Below are 20,438 nucleotides of genomic sequence, written 5' to 3'. Positions count from 1 at the left end.
TACCTCCGATTAACACAGTTGGCTACTTACAGCACGGAAGAAGTTCAACAAATATATGAATACCGCACAGTTCTGAAAGACCTAGTGTTGACTGAGAAATATATCCTGGTTTTAGTCGAGAGTGGAATAGGAGGCAATCAACGTTAAAACAGAATGAAACATGGTCGCTGAAGTGCCAGCTGCCGAACCGTCTTTGCCACATCAAGGTCAAAGTGTTTCAATAGGTTCCTGACAAGATGAGTTGAGTCACTGCACTGGGCGAGTGAAGGCTCTGGGTTCCATCTCCATGGCACGGCGGTTCCAGGCAGAAACATTACCACATTTGACGTGCTCTAGCCCCCGATGACTCTGCTTCTGAGGCATGAAAACACTGCTGAAGAAATATTATTCCACAGCTCCCAAGCCAATACATGTGACTTGCCCAAAAGGTGCTGCCCCCATCGTGTGACCTCTCACCCCAGCGTCTTACTGCTGCGCAACTCAGATGCATCCCTTTGAGCGACTTATCCATTTCTTAAATCGTTTCCGCCCGAGTGTAACTACCGAGTTTTAATCAGAAATGCAGGCGCTGTTTGCGGAAAATACAGAACAATAATTGAAACAAAACAGAATCAGGAGGGGGCGGGGGTGATGTGATAGGAAGGGGGCATACAGCAAGAGAGAGAGAGAGAGAGAGAAAAAAAACATATATATAGAAAACAGGAGCATGTGTGCTTCCAGCGCTCATTTCCGCAGATCCCATGACGTTCTGTAACAGGGCAGGACTGGCGTCGTGTGGAGGGGACTTCAAAGCCCTCGCTTCCACAATGTGGCCATTCACGACTTTGGTGAGAACTTCATGGGGGAAAGCGGAGACCGTGAGGGGGAGGGTGGGGAGAGGAGTACGGGGTGGGGGGAGGTTAGGGATCATGCGGTGGGGGGTGAATGGCAGGATGGGGATCTCTGTGGTCAAGACGGCCGTGAGAGCCCGGGCGAACGTCGGATGTGGCGCAGATGGGATGTCAAGCGGGGGGCTCGGCTCCGAGACTCCCAAGGCCACGGCAGAGCGACGGAGGAAGTGATGCTTTTCTCTCGTTCACCCCGAGGCTAACGACAATGCTTTATTTAGCGATTGGAATGACTCATTTACGCCGTACGCCCCACGTACGGGAAGCTCGATGTGTATCTTTTTTATCGATCCCACGCATTTTACAATTTCAAGCCTGTTGCGAATTGATGGATGGTAACAATTCAGTGTTCTCATTAAATGCAAGAATTTATTATTTTTGTCTTATTTTTTACATCTCCTTTATATGGCTCATGTATGCCCTGCCTTGTCCCACTCATCAATTCGCCTAACGATGCCCTTTGTACATCTTTTTAATGAATTGTAAACAATATTCTTACATGCACGATTTTATGCCTGTGTCATGAACAAAGAAATACCTTTTAGTGAATTCATCAATCTTTGAATGTTTGCGTTGATGGTTATGTAATGTATAGATCCATAATCGGCAAGCATAACTCACCGGGCCGGTGACTTGAGATGCACTTTCAAAATCATCGCTTGACTCGTTCGCTAAATCCTCCACAATAGTGTCACCATCATCATCATCGTTGCCATGGGCACCTCTCTCGTTGTCATCGATCCTGAACAGCCTGCTGACTGAATCGACCACAACAGACGGACAGGTGCATTGATACATGGAAATAGGGATGGGCGGATGGGCACAGACGAACGGAGGGACGGGGAAAAACAGACGGGCGGAGGAAAAATAGTTGGCACACTGGACTTGCAATCCAGAGGTCAGCGGCTCAAATCTCCCGGCATGGGAGTTGAAACAACGGGTCCCCCCCCACGCCACTGTCCAACCAGCAGTATAGATCATTGTGCCACAGTTGATTGACAGGTCGTGTGTGGTGTGGCTTAAAAGTGTAGGGTGCAGGGCGGAGAGGAGCCCAGCCAGCAGCCAGCCAAGTAACTCGAGACATCGATGATTTTTAATAGCAGTAATGATTTATCGATTAACTAAAACAAAAGTGCAGGTTAGCCTTTTTTGAGAACCTCATAATGACAGAGCTTCAGTCACATTTGGCTACGCGACAAGTTCTAATTCAGCAGACAGTGTGGTTGGTCACCAAAACCACCCGCCCCTCCACCACCATCAAGAATACATTCCGCATGTATCCACGTCTCACAGATACGCGTCGTGGCTCTAGTTCAGGCTGGCAACATGCTCCGCCACGGGTTTTTTTAATTGCAGGTGACGTGCGCAGGTGCAGTAGAAGATGTTGCACCAGTGGGTGCTGGGGCTATCATCAAGACATGTTCTCGCGGGAAGCCGTAGGCGACGGTTGACAGGCCCGCCCATGTCTGGACATCTGTGAAAAGGAGCTGGCGGCAACCGCAGTCGACTGCAAAACCTGAACCGGAATCTACGGCCGACCGCCTGCCGGAACAGGAGCCACGGCTCACCACTGGGGCGGCAGGAGAGCTGCGTAGACTCACGTGTGTTGCTGACGGTGGCAGAGGAAGGAGGGGGAGAGATGGAAGGGGTGCTGGGTGTCGACTGGTCGCCGTCTTCAAGAAACCTGCGGAGGGCCACACCACGGGAAGGGGGGGGGGTGCGACATGGATGAGTAGCCGATCGCCTCCCGCTCATTTTCAACGGTTCGAGGGACCACGGCCACCCCAGTTAATACCGTGGCGTGCACAAACCGCAGAAGTACTACGCGCTGTCTATTTCACGGTGGAGGTTGAATCATCCACGCGACGTTATTCGGAAAAACGGTCGGCCACACGCGCATGCCCGTGTCTTGCTCAGAAATTTTCGAATCCAGACTCGCAGGTAACATGAGCGGGTGATTCATTAATTACGGTCCAATAGGAATAGGTTGCAGCTCAATTACGGCCACCTGTTTGCAACGCAAAGCAATGTTAATATTTTAATTGCTCACCCATCATAGGCATCATTAGCATATTTAAATAATCATCAAGATGACGGGAGCCCTTCACTTACCCATCTGTTACGTGCATCCCTCCTGCCTGCGTTCACCTGTCATTAAAACAGATTCATTTTGAATGTCATTTTAACGAAACCAGTTAAATGATGGCGTTAATCAGGAGCTATTGGAACCAGCGGACGATCCTGGAGTCTCGTGCAAAAAAAAATCCCTAAAATTTCCCGTGACCTTGTCATTACAAAGTAAAACTCCTCCTATCTATGCTTCGTCTTGTCTGCAAACCCTAACTGATCAGTGTCAACTTACATCACTCTACAGTGGAGCACTGCCTTCCCAGGGTGTAGAATCTTCAGTGCCACGAAGACCTGAGTAGCTGTGCTGAATAGAGGCAACCCTGCCCAAGTCAAGTCCCCAGCGAAATATGACATAAAATGTGCTCTCTTCACCGTCCAGTACTGACCAGCGTGGTCAAGTATGGTCAACCCCCCCAACCCCCGCTATGACTCACGCACCTAAACCATGGCTCTCTGTTCTCCAGTGGCTCTGCATCCACCAGCCATGGCGTCGCTTGGTACAGTGAAGGAGCAGGTGGCGCTAAGATGTACTGGGAACGAACAGGGCGCCCTCTGGGCTTTACAATCGCTACAGACGACACACGCGGACTCTGTTTGGGGGTGAATCGAACCTGGTTGAAACTGCAAGAGGGATGGGCAGAAATAAACTGGGATGAAGTTGGACTCCATCACAGGATCGTGAGAGGTGGCGGCATCTTGGAGAGGCCTTCATCCAGCAGTGGATTGACCATGGCTGATGGCGATGAAGCTATCTTCACGCCGATTCTTCCTATTATCGGAGCGGTGATGCAGAAGTGGTGCAATGTCTAAGAGAGAGGGCCGTTACCTTTAAACATCTGGCATAGCCTGACTGCTGATGAGATGCTGAACGTCGAAACTAGTCGAAAGTTTGCTTGTATAAAACCGATGCTGTTGAAATAATTCACGGCCAGAAAGTCGCGCGGTCGATGGAACGTGTAAAAAATAATATGTTTTTTTGTGTGAATAGATAATTGTGTTGTGGAGGTGTATTGTCTCCCTTTGTGTTGGTCGGCCTACGGGCTCAGATGCCGCATTGTAAAGCATTTGTTGGGGAACAATATACGTTCAAGACCTTGGGCGCAGTGCATGCTTAGCAGCAGCGAATATCCATCCCCCTTCCCCACAATTCACTTGCCCAGGAGCCTCATTTTTAGGTGCGATGGGCAGAAAACTAGAAAAAAAGCAGATTGTGGCGTGAATTATTCATGAGACCTGGGGAAAAAGAGAAATAAATAATATGCTGCAACATAAATAACGATTTCAGTGTATGAAGCGTACCATCAAATATGGCCTTGAGCTAACGGAGAAATGGAGGCATGGGGGTTTGGAGGGAGAGTGGGGGGGGGGTCGTCAGGGGAAGGGGGAAGCTTCCCTCGTAACAGTTTTGCACTCGCAAAAAAAAAATAGCTTCACGGATCCTTGTGATTATGACCACGGGCAAGATGTGTCGGGTTGAGGAAAGTTAGGAAATCTGACAGCAGCGTACATCATTCCTTATTATTCAATCGACACTTATATTTATTTATAATCAAGGTGCCAAATAGTGATACCGATGAAAAGTATTCGAAATTTCATCCTTCCGCCGTTCTCCCTCCCCCATTATTTTTACAGTTGCACGCCGCCACTTCGAACGCGACGAATCGCTGAAATGTTTCAAGCGGCGTCAAAGGAGCGTGAACATGAACGGTCGCGTTCAAATTTTTTTTTTTACATCAGCTGAAATTGCCATCGTACATCTGGCCCGGGATGGTTCATCGCTCGAGTGAGTGGCTGCCAATCGCAGAGGTTCTGAGTTCGAGTCCTGGTTGGGGGCGATTGACTCAACCCATTATATCTGCCTGGCCAATTTTTTTTTTTTTAATACATACATCATGAGGAAGTCAACATTGATTGTTGTATGGGTAGACTTGCCCCAAACCATACAAACGTGGAATTTCCATTTACTGGCTCTGCGCTGTAAACTGGAAATGAGCAGCCTCTCAATGATCATTTGGGTAGAAACTCACCCCTAACTCACGATGCCATGATGACATTTAGCATCATATATACATCACGGATATAGCTACGCAGGTTTAACAGCCTGGCTGGCTTTTAAGCGGTGGGTCTAAATCATGCAAATCGTGATCATTTCAATCTAGAGGAACAGAAATGCGGTGTGTTGTTGTTGTTGTTGTCGTGCTGGCGGTGTTCATCGCGGTGTTGTTTGCCATTTTCGTCGGCGGGTCCTGCTGCGCATACCTGGTGCAGTGAGCGCACATGAGCAGAGTGGGTCGCGTCCTATTCCCGTCGCCCGCGCGAGTTCCCCCTCTGTGCAGAGCCGCGTGGGTGAAGCCCCTTGCGAGCCATTCGTCCAGGCCACCTGCAGCAGCCCAGGGAAAGGTGAACACTGCGCCTCTTTATCTGCACCAACAGGGCTCACTTCTCACTCCCTGCGTGAGGATCGTTCGTGGCGTGTCAGTCAAACGGGAAGTGTTTACGTTCGAGAGCCTGAAGAAGGGGGTCGATTTGGCGACCAACAAATATTTAATTAGACGTTGTTTTTTTTCTCTCTCCGTGTCCGTTGTGTTTGCGATAATTTCTTATCGAGCTGAGACCATCGACTCACTGCAGATGAGAGAGCGGTTTAATCGCAGGCGGCCGCCCAGATTCAAATCCTGGAGGATCTCAGCAGTGCGTACCGCCCAGTGCTCCGAAGCGCCGAGCCACCCCGGTAAGCATGCAAACGTTGGGTGAAAGTTAGCATGCGATTGGAACCATTGGCCCCACGTCGGCCGAACGTTGGGGCAATGTTGGTCCACGTTTACTGGGACCTGGCCACTTATCTGCAATCCTGATGTGATCCACGAAGCCAACCTCTGAAAAGCTAGCTTATAGGGAGTGCACCACAACTGCCTGGACAAATGCAGATGTCAAGTGACACAATGGAGCTCTGGTGTTGAAACAGAGACTTGAAAAATGCGACGAAAGATGTTAAAATAAAAGCAGGCAAAGTGTTTTGAGCATGCTAAAGAACATGATGGACTATTTCAAACAGAAAACATGGAATTTCACGGCTTGTGTTGCAAAGAATACTTCTCATACCCGGGGCTCTCAAATGACTCAAAAGCCACCCCTTTAAAACATCCGCAAAACAGTCTGTTTCAAAATCACTCTAATCCCACACGCAGCCACACTCAGTCAGCCACGCTCAGTGAGTCTACGTGTCAAGGCTGCGCTTTGCACATTGCGAGCTAAACTATAAAAAAAATATTTTTTTATTCTAGCAGATAAGGCCCACTGAACTATAGAGCTCATGTTCAGAAGCGACCTGGCCACAAATGATAGCTCGACGAAGTGGCTTATGATGTGGAAAGGTATAACAGCCAAAATCGGAAGAAAAAAACCGAAGGACCCGGAGAAAAATCCACGCGACCACAGGGAGAACATCCAAACTCCGAATATACAGACGACAGGGTCGAGATCGAACCCACGTCCTCCTGTATACCAGGTGAGCTAGTTAGCACCTCGTCACCGTGGTATCCCACATTTAATTTCCTGAGCTAGATTTGCGAGCACGAATTCCACGCCTGCCAGGCAGCACTCATGCATTCCGCATTTCAACGCCAATGTAAAGAGGACAGAGGCGCGGCCCTGCAATCGCTCGCTTGCATCACTGCCGGGACCGAAGGGGCCTCCACTAGAGGGAGCTCCGGACAGCCGCTCTACAGAGAGTGATTCTAGCCACTTCTTCCACGCTGGTCCAACATCTTGGAAGACATGACAATTACCCACACTTTACTCCATCGGACTGTGGCCGACGTCAAAAATGAATATCTCATACAGGACCCTACCATCAAACCTCCCGGGTTTCAACCTTCCACGCCGCCAATGATCGACCATCAACCGAATCGGGACCGGGCCACGTGGCCGATGCGGCCACCTGATGCACAGACGGCGCCATTAAAGATTCGGCAGGCCTGCGAGTGGTGGGGCAACAAATACCAAACCATTGACTGCCGCATCGTAAACACCGCGCAGCCTTCTTCTCTCCTTTAACGGAGGAACGGACGAGATCCACCCTGCTTCTGAACAGACAATTGATTGGATGACAAATCTAAAATTACACCTTTAATCTGCTGCTATTAATCCATACGAAGGAAGACGACTCTACCGTACGCAGCCTGCCGATCGGCAAACTGCGGTGTGCCCACGTGTACTGCTGGGTCGATAGGCGCCGTGGGGGGATTTAAGAAACTTGCCCCCCATTGTCTCAACTGCTAAGCCGGGAGGTCAAACCGAACCGGCGACCTCTGGATCGCAAGTCCCGTGTCCAAGGCATGACGCCACCGCTGTGGCGGCATCCCACACGCTACCGTGTTATTCGTCAGCAATGAGTTTCAGCAACATAAACAGAGACCTCTCTAAAGCCTCATAGGATGTACTGGCAAGTGCTGTCAGTGAGTACCAATTGAGGCCAGCAACATGCGCGCCTACGCTGCCTTTGTCTCCCCCAGTGCCGATGCGGACCACACTACAAAAGGAATTAAAATGTAGGCTTTGTTCACCTACGGAGAGGCTCAGGCGAAATTCAGGTTACAATTGTCATTGGTATCATGCACGCCGGAAACATTGCCCATTATATATATATTTTTTTCCTTTTAAGGCCACAGCGATATTGACGGCCGCGTTTCGCTTTTTTTTTCTTTGCTCTGTTGTGCTTGCGCACCCCTGCCAAAGCGGCATAACCGAATAATGAGATGTTTAAAATGCACAACCGTCGTAATACTGCAGGGCGTGACCTGTTCCTCTATAATGTTCAAACCACAAGCATCCGTGGCGGAACAATCTCGAACGGCTTAATAACCTCGATAGCCGCATAGAACGTTGCTAATTTCACCCCGCCATGCGAAAGATGGGAATTAGCATCCAAATGCACGTGTCGCCCCAGCGTTTCCTGCGATCTAAGAGCATTGCTTGCTCTGAGTTTCATTGTCCCCCCCACACCACCCCTCCCACATCCCCTCTCCGACATGCGTCCGGGTCGGTACCGCGAGACGTTCCCCGTTCGAGTCCGACGATCCGCTCCGCGTTCCTCGGAGATTTCCAGCAGGAGCCGAGTGAAACGTCGGACAAACTAAAACTAAACTTTTTTTTCTTCCCAGGTGAGGCCCACTGAGCTGTGTAGCTCTGTTTCAGCGGCGGGCCTGGCCACAGGTGGCTTGTCGCGTGGACATTTATAGCAGCAGCCAAAAACAAATCATGCCGCACGACAACGGGCGGCACAACCACCGACAACACGTCGGGGGAGAGCGGTCTCGAGTGAAAGTCGGAAAAAAATTGAGAAAATAATGAAACGCGTCGTGTTTTTTTTCTCACTCTCTTTTTCTTTTTTTATACCGCTGAGCCACTTTTTACCCGCGTCTATCAAAGCTGTCACCGCCGTCCTGCGTGCGCTACGCGCCAACGTCTCTGACACCGCCGAAGGGGACCGCGTCTGGAGGCGCCGTTGCCCGTGCCGCTGGGACGCAATTGCAGTGGAGGCGAGCGGTAACCCTCCTGAAAGAGCACAGCGCCTATCCCAGGGACGACTGACGGAGAGACGGCTGTGGCGGAAATTCCCGAACTTACATTTTGTGACATTAACAAGGGGAGGGGAGGGGGGGGGAACAAAGCAACCCAAACAATGTATAATGAGCAAACGTAACAAATTAAGAGAAAAAAAAAATAATGAGGAAAGGCAATTAACTTGAGGTGGCTCACTCTTTGGTTATTTCGCGAAAGTCACGTAGAAATAAAAGAAAATAAGTAATTAAGCTTCAAATCAAGTTTGAGGTTGCTCGTTGATCTCTGCAGGGTGGTGCCATTGTTGGAGCACTGAGCCACGAGTACTTTGATCACAGGTTTCTTCATAGGCGACTGCCTGCTGTTTGAACATTGATAGCCCTATGGTTAGACTAGTCCCTGCCATACGATTGTGGAATTTCAACAACTGGGTGAGGTTGGCTCCAAGCAGGAGATGAGTGCCCACTGCACGTGTGTTCGAGCGGTAAACCACTTTAGCTTTTCTACGTTGATAAATCTGCGATTAAAACCGGGTTCTCAATTGTTGCCAGTTGATGTGTTCAGCCTGGTCACCAATGGCTGCACAGAAAACCCATTATATCCCAGAGGTTATTTAACTCAATTCACCGTAGCCCAGCACTGAGGATTCGACGATTATAAAAGTGAGTTGACTGACAATGAACCACTCTTAACGGAGCATGAAAGAGCGCTGCCTAGCGTTGGGTGATAAATGCTCATCGCAGTGACTGCCGAAGTAGTTCTACGTTGTCGACCTTAGCTGGGCGGTGGTTGTGGCTCTGCATGTGGCCTGACTGTAATCCAGCACTCGGGAGGTGGCAGCGAGGGTTAGTGGATCACCAAGCACAAATGTTGCGAAACGCCCTTCCTGTGGGCGTCGAGGAGGAGGCATTCCCTGGATCGCCAGGAGGCAGTACAGCAAGTGGACTAAACGCCGTCTTGTGAGAGTGTTTTCTCCTTCGCGCAAGGAGTGGGTTTTCTCCGGGCGCTCCGGTTTTCTCCCGCGTGGTATGAACACTTATTAATTGGTTGAAAACCAATTAAAATTATAAAAAGTACAGGATAACAGAGTTCTAGGACCCAGCGTGGCTTTCCTGGTTAAATAAAGCAAATTATTATAATTGGACGTGCTTTTTACTTTGTTGACTTATTCAAAGATGAGCTTTATTTATTTAAGCATCTATCATATTCTCCGGATCATGAGATGCACTGTTTTTTTTCCTGTTTTCTAAAGTAAATACTGGGAGTGCATCTTATAATCCGGTCGGTGTGTGTGTGTGAGAGAGAGAGACCCGATGAACAAAACGTTATTGACACCAGGCACATGTTTTGGGTTGCGGCTTACTTTCAAGAACATCTTACACTTCTGGGAATACGGTGACTCTGATGATGTTGTCGAGATTCAAATGAAAATACATAAAAGTGAACTCTATGAACAAATTAATGAAAACAAAAACCAGGCCACCATGGTGTCCACGTGCGGTTTGGCCGCCTTCTCACCTTCTGACCCTGGAGCATCATGGGAAACGTTATGGAGCAAAGGACTGTGGGTGGGTAGTGCCGCCCCCTTTGAGAGCGTGATGGCAAGAGTCTTCGTGTTGAGCTCCTGTTTTTCACGCCCTTGTCTCCGTCTGCAAGCAAAGCCACTTGAGACAACCCAAGGCAGAATGCAACATCTCTCTTGAACTCAACAAAGTTTACACCACAACATCTGGCAATCCAAGTGGAGATGCTTAACAAGCATGACTCTTCTAATGAGGCTCATTAATTGAAAACCAATGCAAATTTCCCCCTGCTCAAACAAATGCTGCCAGAAGACATCACACAACGAGGCTTATACGCTGATGCACAATAAAAGAAAATTGTATTTAATGTGGAAAGATTACTTTTAAAGTCGAAATAAATAGCATTCCACTTTAATTCAGTTTTGTTGTTGTTAAGATATCAGTCAGGCGCTTCAGTGCTCATACATATACTGGGTCAGCACTAATCTCTCTTGCTAGCCTCATGCAAGTGGTGGAAATTCCTCATTCCCATGGCGAAGGCCAGCCCTCCGTGGGTAGCCACCGTTTTAACAAGGTGGCACTCACCGCATCGATGCTGGAAGGATGACAGGAGAAGTCATCCGCCAAACCAGAATATGAACGTCGAACCTTCTGATTGTGAATCATGAACTCTGACCACGAGTTCAAAGTGTCTCTTTGGAAGCATTGTTCAGGATTTTGTTTCTATTTACCATTAGTCCAAATATGAATTCATGGCAAGCACTCAGAGTTGCAGATGCGAACAAAGATTTTATTAAGGGTTTCATCTCTGGACCACAAACATTTATCGTAGCGCGTTCATCCTGGTAGCTGTATATGATAGGATTTTGTTAAAGAAGGGTAGCATAGTATATTTTAGAGAAAATTTAGTTTTCAATAGGAAACAAAAATATTATGTAAAATCAACAGGAAAGGTAAATAAACATATGGTGTGTCTATAACAGACATGATATGTATGCTAAGATTTCTGCCTCTGGTGGAGACTTCCCGTGATGGACACTGCCCAGATTGGATACTGGTGGCATTTGGCATCCCACGTGATACCAAACTAACCACCTTTTGCTCGTGGGCTATAACAAATCCACTTCTCTGTGTTATTCAATGGCAGGACTTTTGGATATTGCTTCATTCCATTATGCATGGTATGTGATGCCATCTGCATCCATACGTACAAGCACAGCTTGCCATTATAAGCGCTCATTATTTTAAGTCCAGGTGTAGGGAAGGGCTTGTATTTATTCATGCATCAACCACATTTTGTGAAAATCATTCGTGAGATTTTGTGGCGAGATTTCTCATCTTGATCATCATCAACTGAAAGGTGCTCAGACTTTATTTACGAACACGCATCCGAACCCTCCATTGCTCACGACGAGACAAATCACACCGAGTGTTTTGGCCATTTTGCCAAAGATAGGAATGTGTGTCCTTATGCATCAATGCACCTGTAATGGACAATACGTCTGGTTCAGATATAGAATAGAGAGGAATTAAATGTCTAAAAAAAAAAAACTTTCCCACTGATAGATTGGCCAAGCAGAAACAAAGTTATTCCACAGCATTTGTTAAAGCAAGCAAACTCCCGACCGGGTTTGACCTTCAGGGTCTCATCAAGCAGAGCGGGCCCCGTTAAAGAACTGCTGTTGGGTTGCCTAATATAGCAACGTTCGCTTCACAATAACACCAGTTCCCCTCCGGTAGTTATATATTCATTGGCCATGATCCTCTACGACGGCTCACAATGTGAGCCAGAGACGATTATTTTCAGAGAGCCCAGGGACAGGCACGTGTGTCTCCATGCAACATATGCATTGCAGAGGGAGCTTCGGATTAACATATCTGCCGAGAGAATGTACCTCCTATGGCATAATACCCAGTAGGGCTGTGCCGAGGCATCTGCTTCACTCTGCATTCTGGTCTCGAAGGAAGACCGCTCGCTCCTGAGCATGGGGCACCATGACAACAATAATTTCAACTTGTAATGCACCACAAGGTTTTTCGCTCGCTGTCAAAGGCAGAGGACGACCCAGAGACACAAGGAAATCGCAGACGAGCGGGGGAAAAAGCCAACAGCCAGCGAGTGAGCCAGTGCCGAATTTACCCCTCCCCAAGCTCCGAGGTCCTCTATATATTCACGTGTTTGTGTTTAGCTGTGCCCGGTGTCAATTGAGTTGTACAAATGTTGTCACACACACACACACGTACCGGATTAGAAGACGCGCCCACAACAATTGCTTTAAACTACAGGGGGGGGAGGGCGTCTTATAATCAACGCGGCTGCACCGACCAACGTTGGTATACCCCCTTGACTGAAACGTCTGTGGACCGGTAGGGCCTTCAGCCAGGAGTATATTGAGAACTGCTTTTGCGTTTCGTTTCTTGTCCTTCTCCCAAACGCTCGAACCAGCACGGTTGGCTACGTACGGTGCGAAAGAAGTTCATCGTACGTAGGTACATACATTATCGGCCAATCGAGGAGTGCGGGAGAAAACCGGAGCACCCCAAGAAAATGCATGCATATGTGGGGGGGGGGGGGATATTAATGCCATCTCATACAAATGGAACAGATGGATATTGCTGTACCGCCTTCTCCTGGCGAGCCGGGGCATGGCACCTCCTCGATGCCCCCACGGGAAGGGAATTTCGCAACATTTGCATGCGATTCACCAACCCTCGCTTGCCTCCACAGCGTGGGGGATTGCAGGCCACGTAAGCCACCCCCTCCCCGCACTCCTCGGCTACAGAAGCTATAGCCACCACTGTGGCTGCCTACCAAAGCACTCGCTTGGCTCAAGCCCGCTTCGCCACGTTGGCGGAATGTTAACTACCTTGCCTGGTATAGAAGAGGTAGTGGGTTCGATCCCGAGCCTGACGCCTGTGTCATTTGGGGTTTACGTGTCCTCCCCGTTGCCGTGTGGATTTTTCTCCAGGTCCTCCGGTTTTTCCCTCCACATTTAGGATCAACATCACGCGTTTAGACTATTTGGCTGCGATACATTTTCAGGCGACGGAAAGCCACTTCGTTGAGCTATCATTTGTGGCCAGGTCGCTTCTGAAAAAGAGCTAGAATAGCTGCTAATCCTGCATAATGCACGGGCATAATGACTTTAAACCCCTCGCCAAACCTCCTACGCATTTCACAAGTAGTACTAATCGCATATCTGCATTTCCCATAAATATGCTAAATTCCTCTTGATATGCAAATAATTTTGTCAAGGCGTTCTTCGCCCCTCCATCCCAGCTTAAATAGTCGCTCCAAGCCTGGGGCTTGTCATTCAGACTCTGTCTCCTCGACAGACCTGTTCTCCACCTGAGGACGGCTGCTTGCGTTGTGGCCGAAACGTCGTGAGAATTATTTTATTATGTTTTATTTTTATCATTTTATTATTTCCATTCTACGTGACTTTACCGAAAGAACCAAGAAGAATAGCTCAGTGGTTAATAAAAAAAAATAGTACGGTATATTTTGAACGTATGCTCTGTGGCTTCACCAGTTACAGATGCCACCGATGTTCTAGTTCTTAATGAGCCTCAGGTGTCAAAGTCTTTGCTCTTCCTTGTCTGCCCAAACACCTCATCGTCAGTACTGTCTAGAAAACTTCCAACAAATAAAATTACCCCAAAATATGGCATTGCATTGCGTCGCGGCAGCCTCTCGCGAATTTGCAGGCATCACTCACCCAGTCTGCAGCCTGGCGTCGTCAGTGTTGGAGTCATGACCTCCATCTCCTCCTCCTCCTGGATCGCCAACGAAGTGGCTCTTCCGTGTCTCGCATGATCGCGCAGGAGCCACCGCGGAGCGCGGGGGACTTCCAGATTTTACCGCTTCCTTCCGTGGAAATGAATAAAAGTTTTCATTAAAATTGTCTTTATTTATTAGTTGCTTCCCCCCCCCCCCCACCTGATATTTCCAGCCGCGCGCGCGCGTTTTACATGCAGATAACGCGCAAAGCGTCAAGGATTTAGAAATTGCACAGATAATGGAAATTTCAAGCTTGGGATTTTTTTCGGTGCACAGCCTTTCAAGGCATTGGTTAAATTGTGCTTAATCTGAATTCGCGTTTATTTTCTCAAATTAAAACACGGTTTAACTTAAAAAAAACAAAGAAGAGAAGCCGATTATATTTTCTAAAATACCATCACTAAATGCTTTTTTGTAGGATTCTGATACGCTTTGTTGACGAGGACACGCATTGCTTTAATTGAAGAACTTGATGTGGGGAAAGTCCATTACGTAGCATCAAATCATTCATAAAACGGAGATTGGTGGTGGGGGGGGGAGGCTGTGTATCTCTTTAATGCATTTATCCCGGGACCACATCTTTATATTATTTTTTACAAAAGTGATGTCCCAATGAACAATGGTAAAAAGAAAACATAAAGAATTCCGAGATTGTTTTTGTTGTTTCGTATTTCTGTACAGCACACATGAAGTCTGGACAATCTGGCCCCGGGTGCTTTCAGCCAGTCGCCAAAATATTTGTCCAGTCGGGCAATTTCACTCAGATCGAGCAACCGATAATAGGCATTTATGTTTACACGGCGGCGGCCACTCGGCAAAGGGCAAAATTGGAGGCGTGTGTGCTCGCGGTATCGGGGATGTTAATCGGCCTCTCCCAAGAGCGAGAGGGGGAATAACAGCACCGTGCGGCTGATGTGGTGGGCCCTACCTCGTCTGAGCCACCGACGTTTGAAGGATACGCAGCTGGATCCAGGTCCGCCAGCACCATCGCTCCGTCCTCGGCGCCACCGTATGGCAGGGCCCAACCTGGCATGGGAGGCACCGCCGGTTGCCGAACGAATATATTCCAAGGTCGCACTCATTACACACGAAGTGCCGTAAATGAATCCTTGCTGATGTCGTGGAAGAGCAAAAAGCATCGCGCGGACTCCGGTAGTCATCCTCTCGGCGGCTTTTGGCTGCCCATCAGAGGTGGGACAAAGTCATTGTTATGCAAGTCCAAGTCGAGTCGCAAGTCATCAAATTCATGACTCGAGTCTGACTCGAGTCCAAGTCACATGACTCGAGTCCACATCTCATAGGTGGGACAAAGTCATTGTTATGCAAGTCCAAGTCGAGTCGCAAGTCATCAAATTCATGACTCGAGTCTGACTCGAGTCCAAGTCACATGACTCGAGTCCACACCTCTGCTGCCCATCGTACAAAGACGGGGTCAAAAGCATCGCGCGCTTTCAGATGCGCTTCTGTGGCCGTCTGGAACGCTCTTTGCTTCCAATATTAGGAAGCCACTGGAGCTGTGCGCTTTTAAATTTAGATAAAAAACTCATTTCTTTGGAACTGCTTTTTGTGTTTAGTTTGCAAGCACGGTTGGCTACGTGCGGTGCGAAAGAATTTCAACGTACATGCGTACAACCGCTGGACTTTGGTCCGAGGTTAGATCGGTGTTCTTTCTTGCTGCTTAAGTCGGATTCAAGGTGAAGGTGAAGTGGCTTCAGGGTGAGATCCTGGCCTCGTATATCTGGGTGTCACCCTCCTGTGATTAAACCAGGGTTTTCGTGTGTTGGTAGATGAATGGTTGTGATTGACTGCACACACAACAACAACAATGTTCATGCCGCGTTTACACGTGCGTGGATTTATTGTCCTTCCCCCGCACCTCCGATCAGCAAGGTTGCCTACGTACGGTGCGAAAGAAGTTCAACATACGTATAAGTACACCCACGATGAGAAGGGAGGTTTCACGCGTACATGTCCTGTGTGGTGTGTGCGAGCCTGCGTGGCCCTTTCCTCAGAAGGCCTATTACCTGGTGGAGCACACCTGGACACCTCCAGCTTGGCCTGCAGGTGATTGATCAGCCACGGGATTGGCTGATGGGGCATCTCCAACAACAGCATGGAAAGCATCTCCTTGTGAAGGCGAAAACGGAGCACAACAATCACAGTACTAATGTTACAATCGCGCAGAGTATTATCGCGGACCCACCAATGTAATTACCGAATTTGCCGGATTATAACACGTTTCATGCACCCCTACAATTATATTTTGGATGTATAAAGCGCCTTTCGCTGATGCGCTTGACAATGCTGACCGACTGCGGTACAAAATGGCCAAATAATGGAAGGGTGGGTGCGGTAGTACGGCCAATTAGCAATCGGGTTTGGAAAAGGAATGAAGATTTAGCAGCAGGGGAAGGAGGCGTTGGCGCAGGGGGTTGAAGGAGGAATGTGTAGAGCGTGACATAGTGGATGAGGCTGATAGAAGCGGGTGGCGTGAAGGAGTTTTACAAATCTTGTCACACACACGTGCCGGATTATTTGGGCCCGTCCATAAATGACGTCACGCACCTAGGGGGGGGGGGGCGGGTCAGACATTTGTGACGATGTGTGACGAGTGGGGGAGGGTTGAGAAATGTGACGTCACGTAAAAATGCGTAACTTGAAACAAATATAGACAACACTTTCTACTTAATTAAATAGACTTTTTAACAGGGGCGGTTTCTTCATTAGGGCGATTGGGCGACGCACCACCAATGTCATTCAACCACAGAGTCACGCTAGCCGTCACTGTGCCTCTGGATATAGTCCAATCAGCGTCATGTCACGTTCTGTGGAGTACCGCCTCTTTTTGGGCGATTTCACTCCAGCTGAGAATCGCCCCGAGTGGCCCCATAGACTTACATTCAAAGATGTTTTTTTTTGAACGGGGGCGCTGCAATGCATTCTCTATGGCTTCCGGGAGGGCTCGCCCTAACGGGCTTACGTCATCATACGTGCTTACGTCATCATACGTAAGCACGTTTCATCCAACAATATAATTTGTCGCCACCTAGTGGAATCTTTAATAAAATAAACTTGAGTGGTTTGATTCTAGATTTTAAGCTTTCGTGACTGCAAGGAATCATATTCTTAGGTTTTTTCGGTAAAGTCACGGAGTGGTTTGTTTTAATAGTGAGTATAGAAACAAACAAGATGTATTGTAAGAGTCACTTTATTTTGCATTAATATTAAAGAAGTGAAGTTGCCTTTATATGCTTAAGCTGTTAATTTATCCATTGCATGGGTGGACCTTATCCTTATCAATCATCCAGCCATTTGCCCCCCCTGAGAGATTTTGCAGGAGCCGCCACTGCTTTTTAATAAATGTTTTCTCCTACAGCATCAGAGTGCAGCGTCACATTAAATACGCACTACAATGACAATAGTTTAAAGCGATTTGAGGCATGTTTTATTTTTTTTTGGGGGGGGGGGCAGAGCTTTGTGACATCATATTTGAGGGGGGGTGTCTGACTTTTTGTGACGCCATGTGACGATGGGGGGGGGGGTAAAAATTCGTCCAAAATCGCGTGACGTCATTTATGGACGGCCCCTTAGACGCATCCTCGACGGTTGCTTTAAAATCCCCGGGCGGTGCGTCTTATAATCCGGATAATACGGTAGTACAACCGTTTTCTGTGCAATCCTCGTCACCGACGCGGCCGAACTGACTAAAATTGGGGAAGTATGACGATCAAAGTACAGTATACCCCCCCCCCCCCATGACCGAAATGGCTGTGAGCCTGGAGGGTGTTCATCCAGGAGTGGACTTACAAATGGGATGTGGCCTAATAATAACAACATTATATTATTATTATTGCATACATGTCAACCCCTTAACAGTGCCTTCTTATTACAGACCAATCCAGACCTTATTGGTCACCCCGTGTCCCTATAAATCTCAACGTTCATCCTACAAACTACCATCACGAGGGAGAAACACAAACAAATAGGCAAACACAATAGTTTTGCCCGTACTGAAACGGCTGTACGCAGTATGGACCTGAAACACTCAATGTCCCTGTACAAGAATACGGGTTAAACCGTACGGGTTGACAAGGTCTGGGTATTGTCCTTAACACGACGACTAACGATTCACGGACTCGATGATCACGTACGGAGAGCAACTAACACCGCAGCATTGTCATCCCAGGTAAGGGGACTCACCTTGAACAGGTGATGGACCCGGTGTGACTCCATGTACACCTGCACGTTCACTTGAGCCATTGGTGGTGGCAACCTTCACTCGCCAGCAAGCGGCGTCTTGCCTTCTCTGCCAATTACAATTCCCGTAATCGGCCCTCCTTTGTTTACAGCCAAATCGCCATTTGCCGTCACACCTGTGGCAGGTGCGTTACAATGAAGAATAACAAGACTTGAATTTCTGCTCGAGACTCGAACGTTGGGACGCTACGTTCGGGTGATGTTAGCAAGCCACGGGATGTTGTGTGTGTGTGTAAGATGTGTGTGTGTGTCCTGTGATTTTAGCAAGTCACGTTAAGGTGTGTGTGTGAGATGTGTGTGTGTGTGAGATGTGTGTGTGTGATGTGTGTTGTGTGTGGCCTGCGATGTTAGGAAGCCACGTTAAGGTGTGTGTGTGTGAGATGTGTGTGTGTGATGTATGTGTGTGTGAGATGTGTGTGTGTGTGTGAGATGTGTGTGTGTGTGATGTGTGTTGTGTGCCCTGTGATGTTAGAAAGCCACGTTGAGGTGTGTGTGTGTGAGATGTGTGTGTGTGATGTGTGTGTGTGTGAGATGTGTGTGAGATGTGTGTGTGTGTGAGATGTGTGTGTGGTTGAGATGTGTGTGTGTGTGGTGTGTTGTGTGATGTTAGAACGCAATTTAAAGGAGTGTGTATGTGTGTGTAAGATGTACGCTGTGGGTGTTATGTCCTGTGATGAGGGCGTACGTAGGCTGGCCTCAAGTTGACTTCCACGCATCACCAAAGCAACCGAACACACACCCGTCAGCAATCTCCATCTCACCCTCAGCTTGTGCAACAGCGACACCTGATGGATGTTTGGCTCCGTGACTCCCGGAAATGTGACGTGAGAAAAACCTGAAACCGTTTTGGATTTGGTGGCGATGCTGCTGCTACGTTGACAAGCGATGCACAAGTATAATTAACAACAAGTGCCCTTCTTCATAGCACATGAATACACTTTTTTAAAGGACATTTTTTTTCTTTCAAATGTAATTCTTATCAGGCCCTAGAGCAGGGGCGGGGAACCTTTTTTCTGCCAAGGGCCATTTGGATATTTATAACATCATTCGCGGGCCATACAAAATTATCAACTTAGAAATTAGCCTGTTATATTTGGCCAAACATTGAATTAACTCGCCCCTAATGCGATGGCTGGAACTGCTCCTCTTTGGCCAGGCGTGTGATGTTAGCTGCTATTGATGATGTTGCTACTCGCAACTGTTTTTCCAGGTTTGCTCCTATTGAATTTCGAGTCCCGCATGCGGTTGCCTTGGCAGGGCCACACCAAATGATTTCGCGGGCCTTGTACGGCCCGTGGGCCGGACGTTCCCCACCCCTGCCCTAAAGTGTAACTCAATGCAGTCTCCCACTCGTGTTGTCCATTCGGTCTCTCTGTACTCTGTATTTACGTGATATTAAGAAGGGCCATTGCCCAAACAGCATACGTGACAAACTCTTATCAGCGCCCTACCTTATTACAGACCAACTCAGACCTTATTGGTCACCCCGTGCCCCTTAAAAATGCCAACGTTCATCCTACAAAGTCCCATCACAAGGGAGAGAAACGCAAAAAAAATAAAAAAAAATTTTGCCCCTACTATATTTGAAACGGCCGGAAGCCGTATGGAGCTGAAACCCCAATTTCCCTGTACAAGAATACTGGTAAGCCGTATGGGTTGACAGTTATTAAATCGTCACCTATGATATATATACATTTCATTATTAATGTCACGGTGCTATTGACAAATGCTTTGACTTTTTTAAAATTATGATTGTGCATCACTGCCCTAAAACGGAAACAAACTGTGCACCATTTTTTTTTCGGATTATAAGACGCACTTACTTCCCCTCTGTATTTGAACGCACAAGTTGGGGGAGCGTCTTGCAATTCACGAGTTCTGTGCGTTCGTGGTTGCCGTTGGCCAAAGTGCACCTGGCCTGGCACAGGTGCCCTGGTGACGTCAGCGTCACTGAGTGGCGAATGGCGGATATTGGTATTGGTTGTTGGCCATATTTGTATAACTTTATCGTCTTAGGGGCCGTCCATAAATGATGTCACGCACCTGGGGGGGGGGGGGGGGGCGGTCAGACATTTGTGACGATGTGTGACGAGGGGGGGGGGGGTTGAGGAATGTGACGTCACATCAAAATGTGCAACTTTAAAAAACTATAGACAACACATTCTACTTAAATAAATAGACTTTTTTAATAAATGTTTTCTCCTACAACGTCAGAGTGCATCGGCATATTAAATACGCACTACAATGACAATAGTTTACTGCGATTTGGAGCACGTTTTATTTGGGGGGGGGGCGGTC

General features: G+C 48.0%; 1 protein-coding gene across 2 annotated transcripts in view; it reads right to left on the bottom strand.

Annotated features, from left to right (window-relative positions):
* Window positions 1–18,765, bottom strand: part of LOC144938500 (uncharacterized) — a 60,238-nt gene extending 41,473 nt beyond the window's left edge. Inside the window, exons 1-8 of one of the 2 annotated variants that reach the window (XM_078866371.1) lie at window positions 18,084–18,765; window positions 15,908–16,010; window positions 14,812–14,909; window positions 13,822–13,970; window positions 10,098–10,228; window positions 5,277–5,397; window positions 2,489–2,571; window positions 1,509–1,645 (exon numbers count right to left, since the gene is read on the bottom strand). In XM_078866371.1, coding sequence (XP_078722497.1) covers window positions 1,509–1,645; window positions 2,489–2,571; window positions 5,277–5,397; window positions 10,098–10,228; window positions 13,822–13,970; window positions 14,812–14,909; window positions 15,908–16,010; window positions 18,084–18,143 — 882 coding nt within the window. In that variant the 5' untranslated portion in view covers window positions 18,144–18,765. Of the gene's footprint in view, window positions 1–1,508; window positions 1,646–2,488; window positions 2,572–5,276; window positions 5,398–10,097; window positions 10,244–13,821; window positions 13,971–14,811; window positions 14,910–15,907; window positions 16,011–18,083 lie in introns of both variants that reach the window. The other variant, XM_078866372.1, reaches the window with a different exon arrangement.
* Window positions 18,766–20,438: the final 1,673 nt, after the last annotated feature.

Source organism: Lampetra fluviatilis, chromosome 22 (genome assembly GCF_964198595.1).
Source record: "Lampetra fluviatilis chromosome 22, kcLamFluv1.1, whole genome shotgun sequence".
NCBI lineage: Eukaryota > Metazoa > Chordata > Hyperoartia > Petromyzontiformes > Petromyzontidae > Lampetra > Lampetra fluviatilis.
Note: the sequence above shows the minus strand (reverse complement) of the source record. Positions and strands in the feature narration are given on the sequence as shown.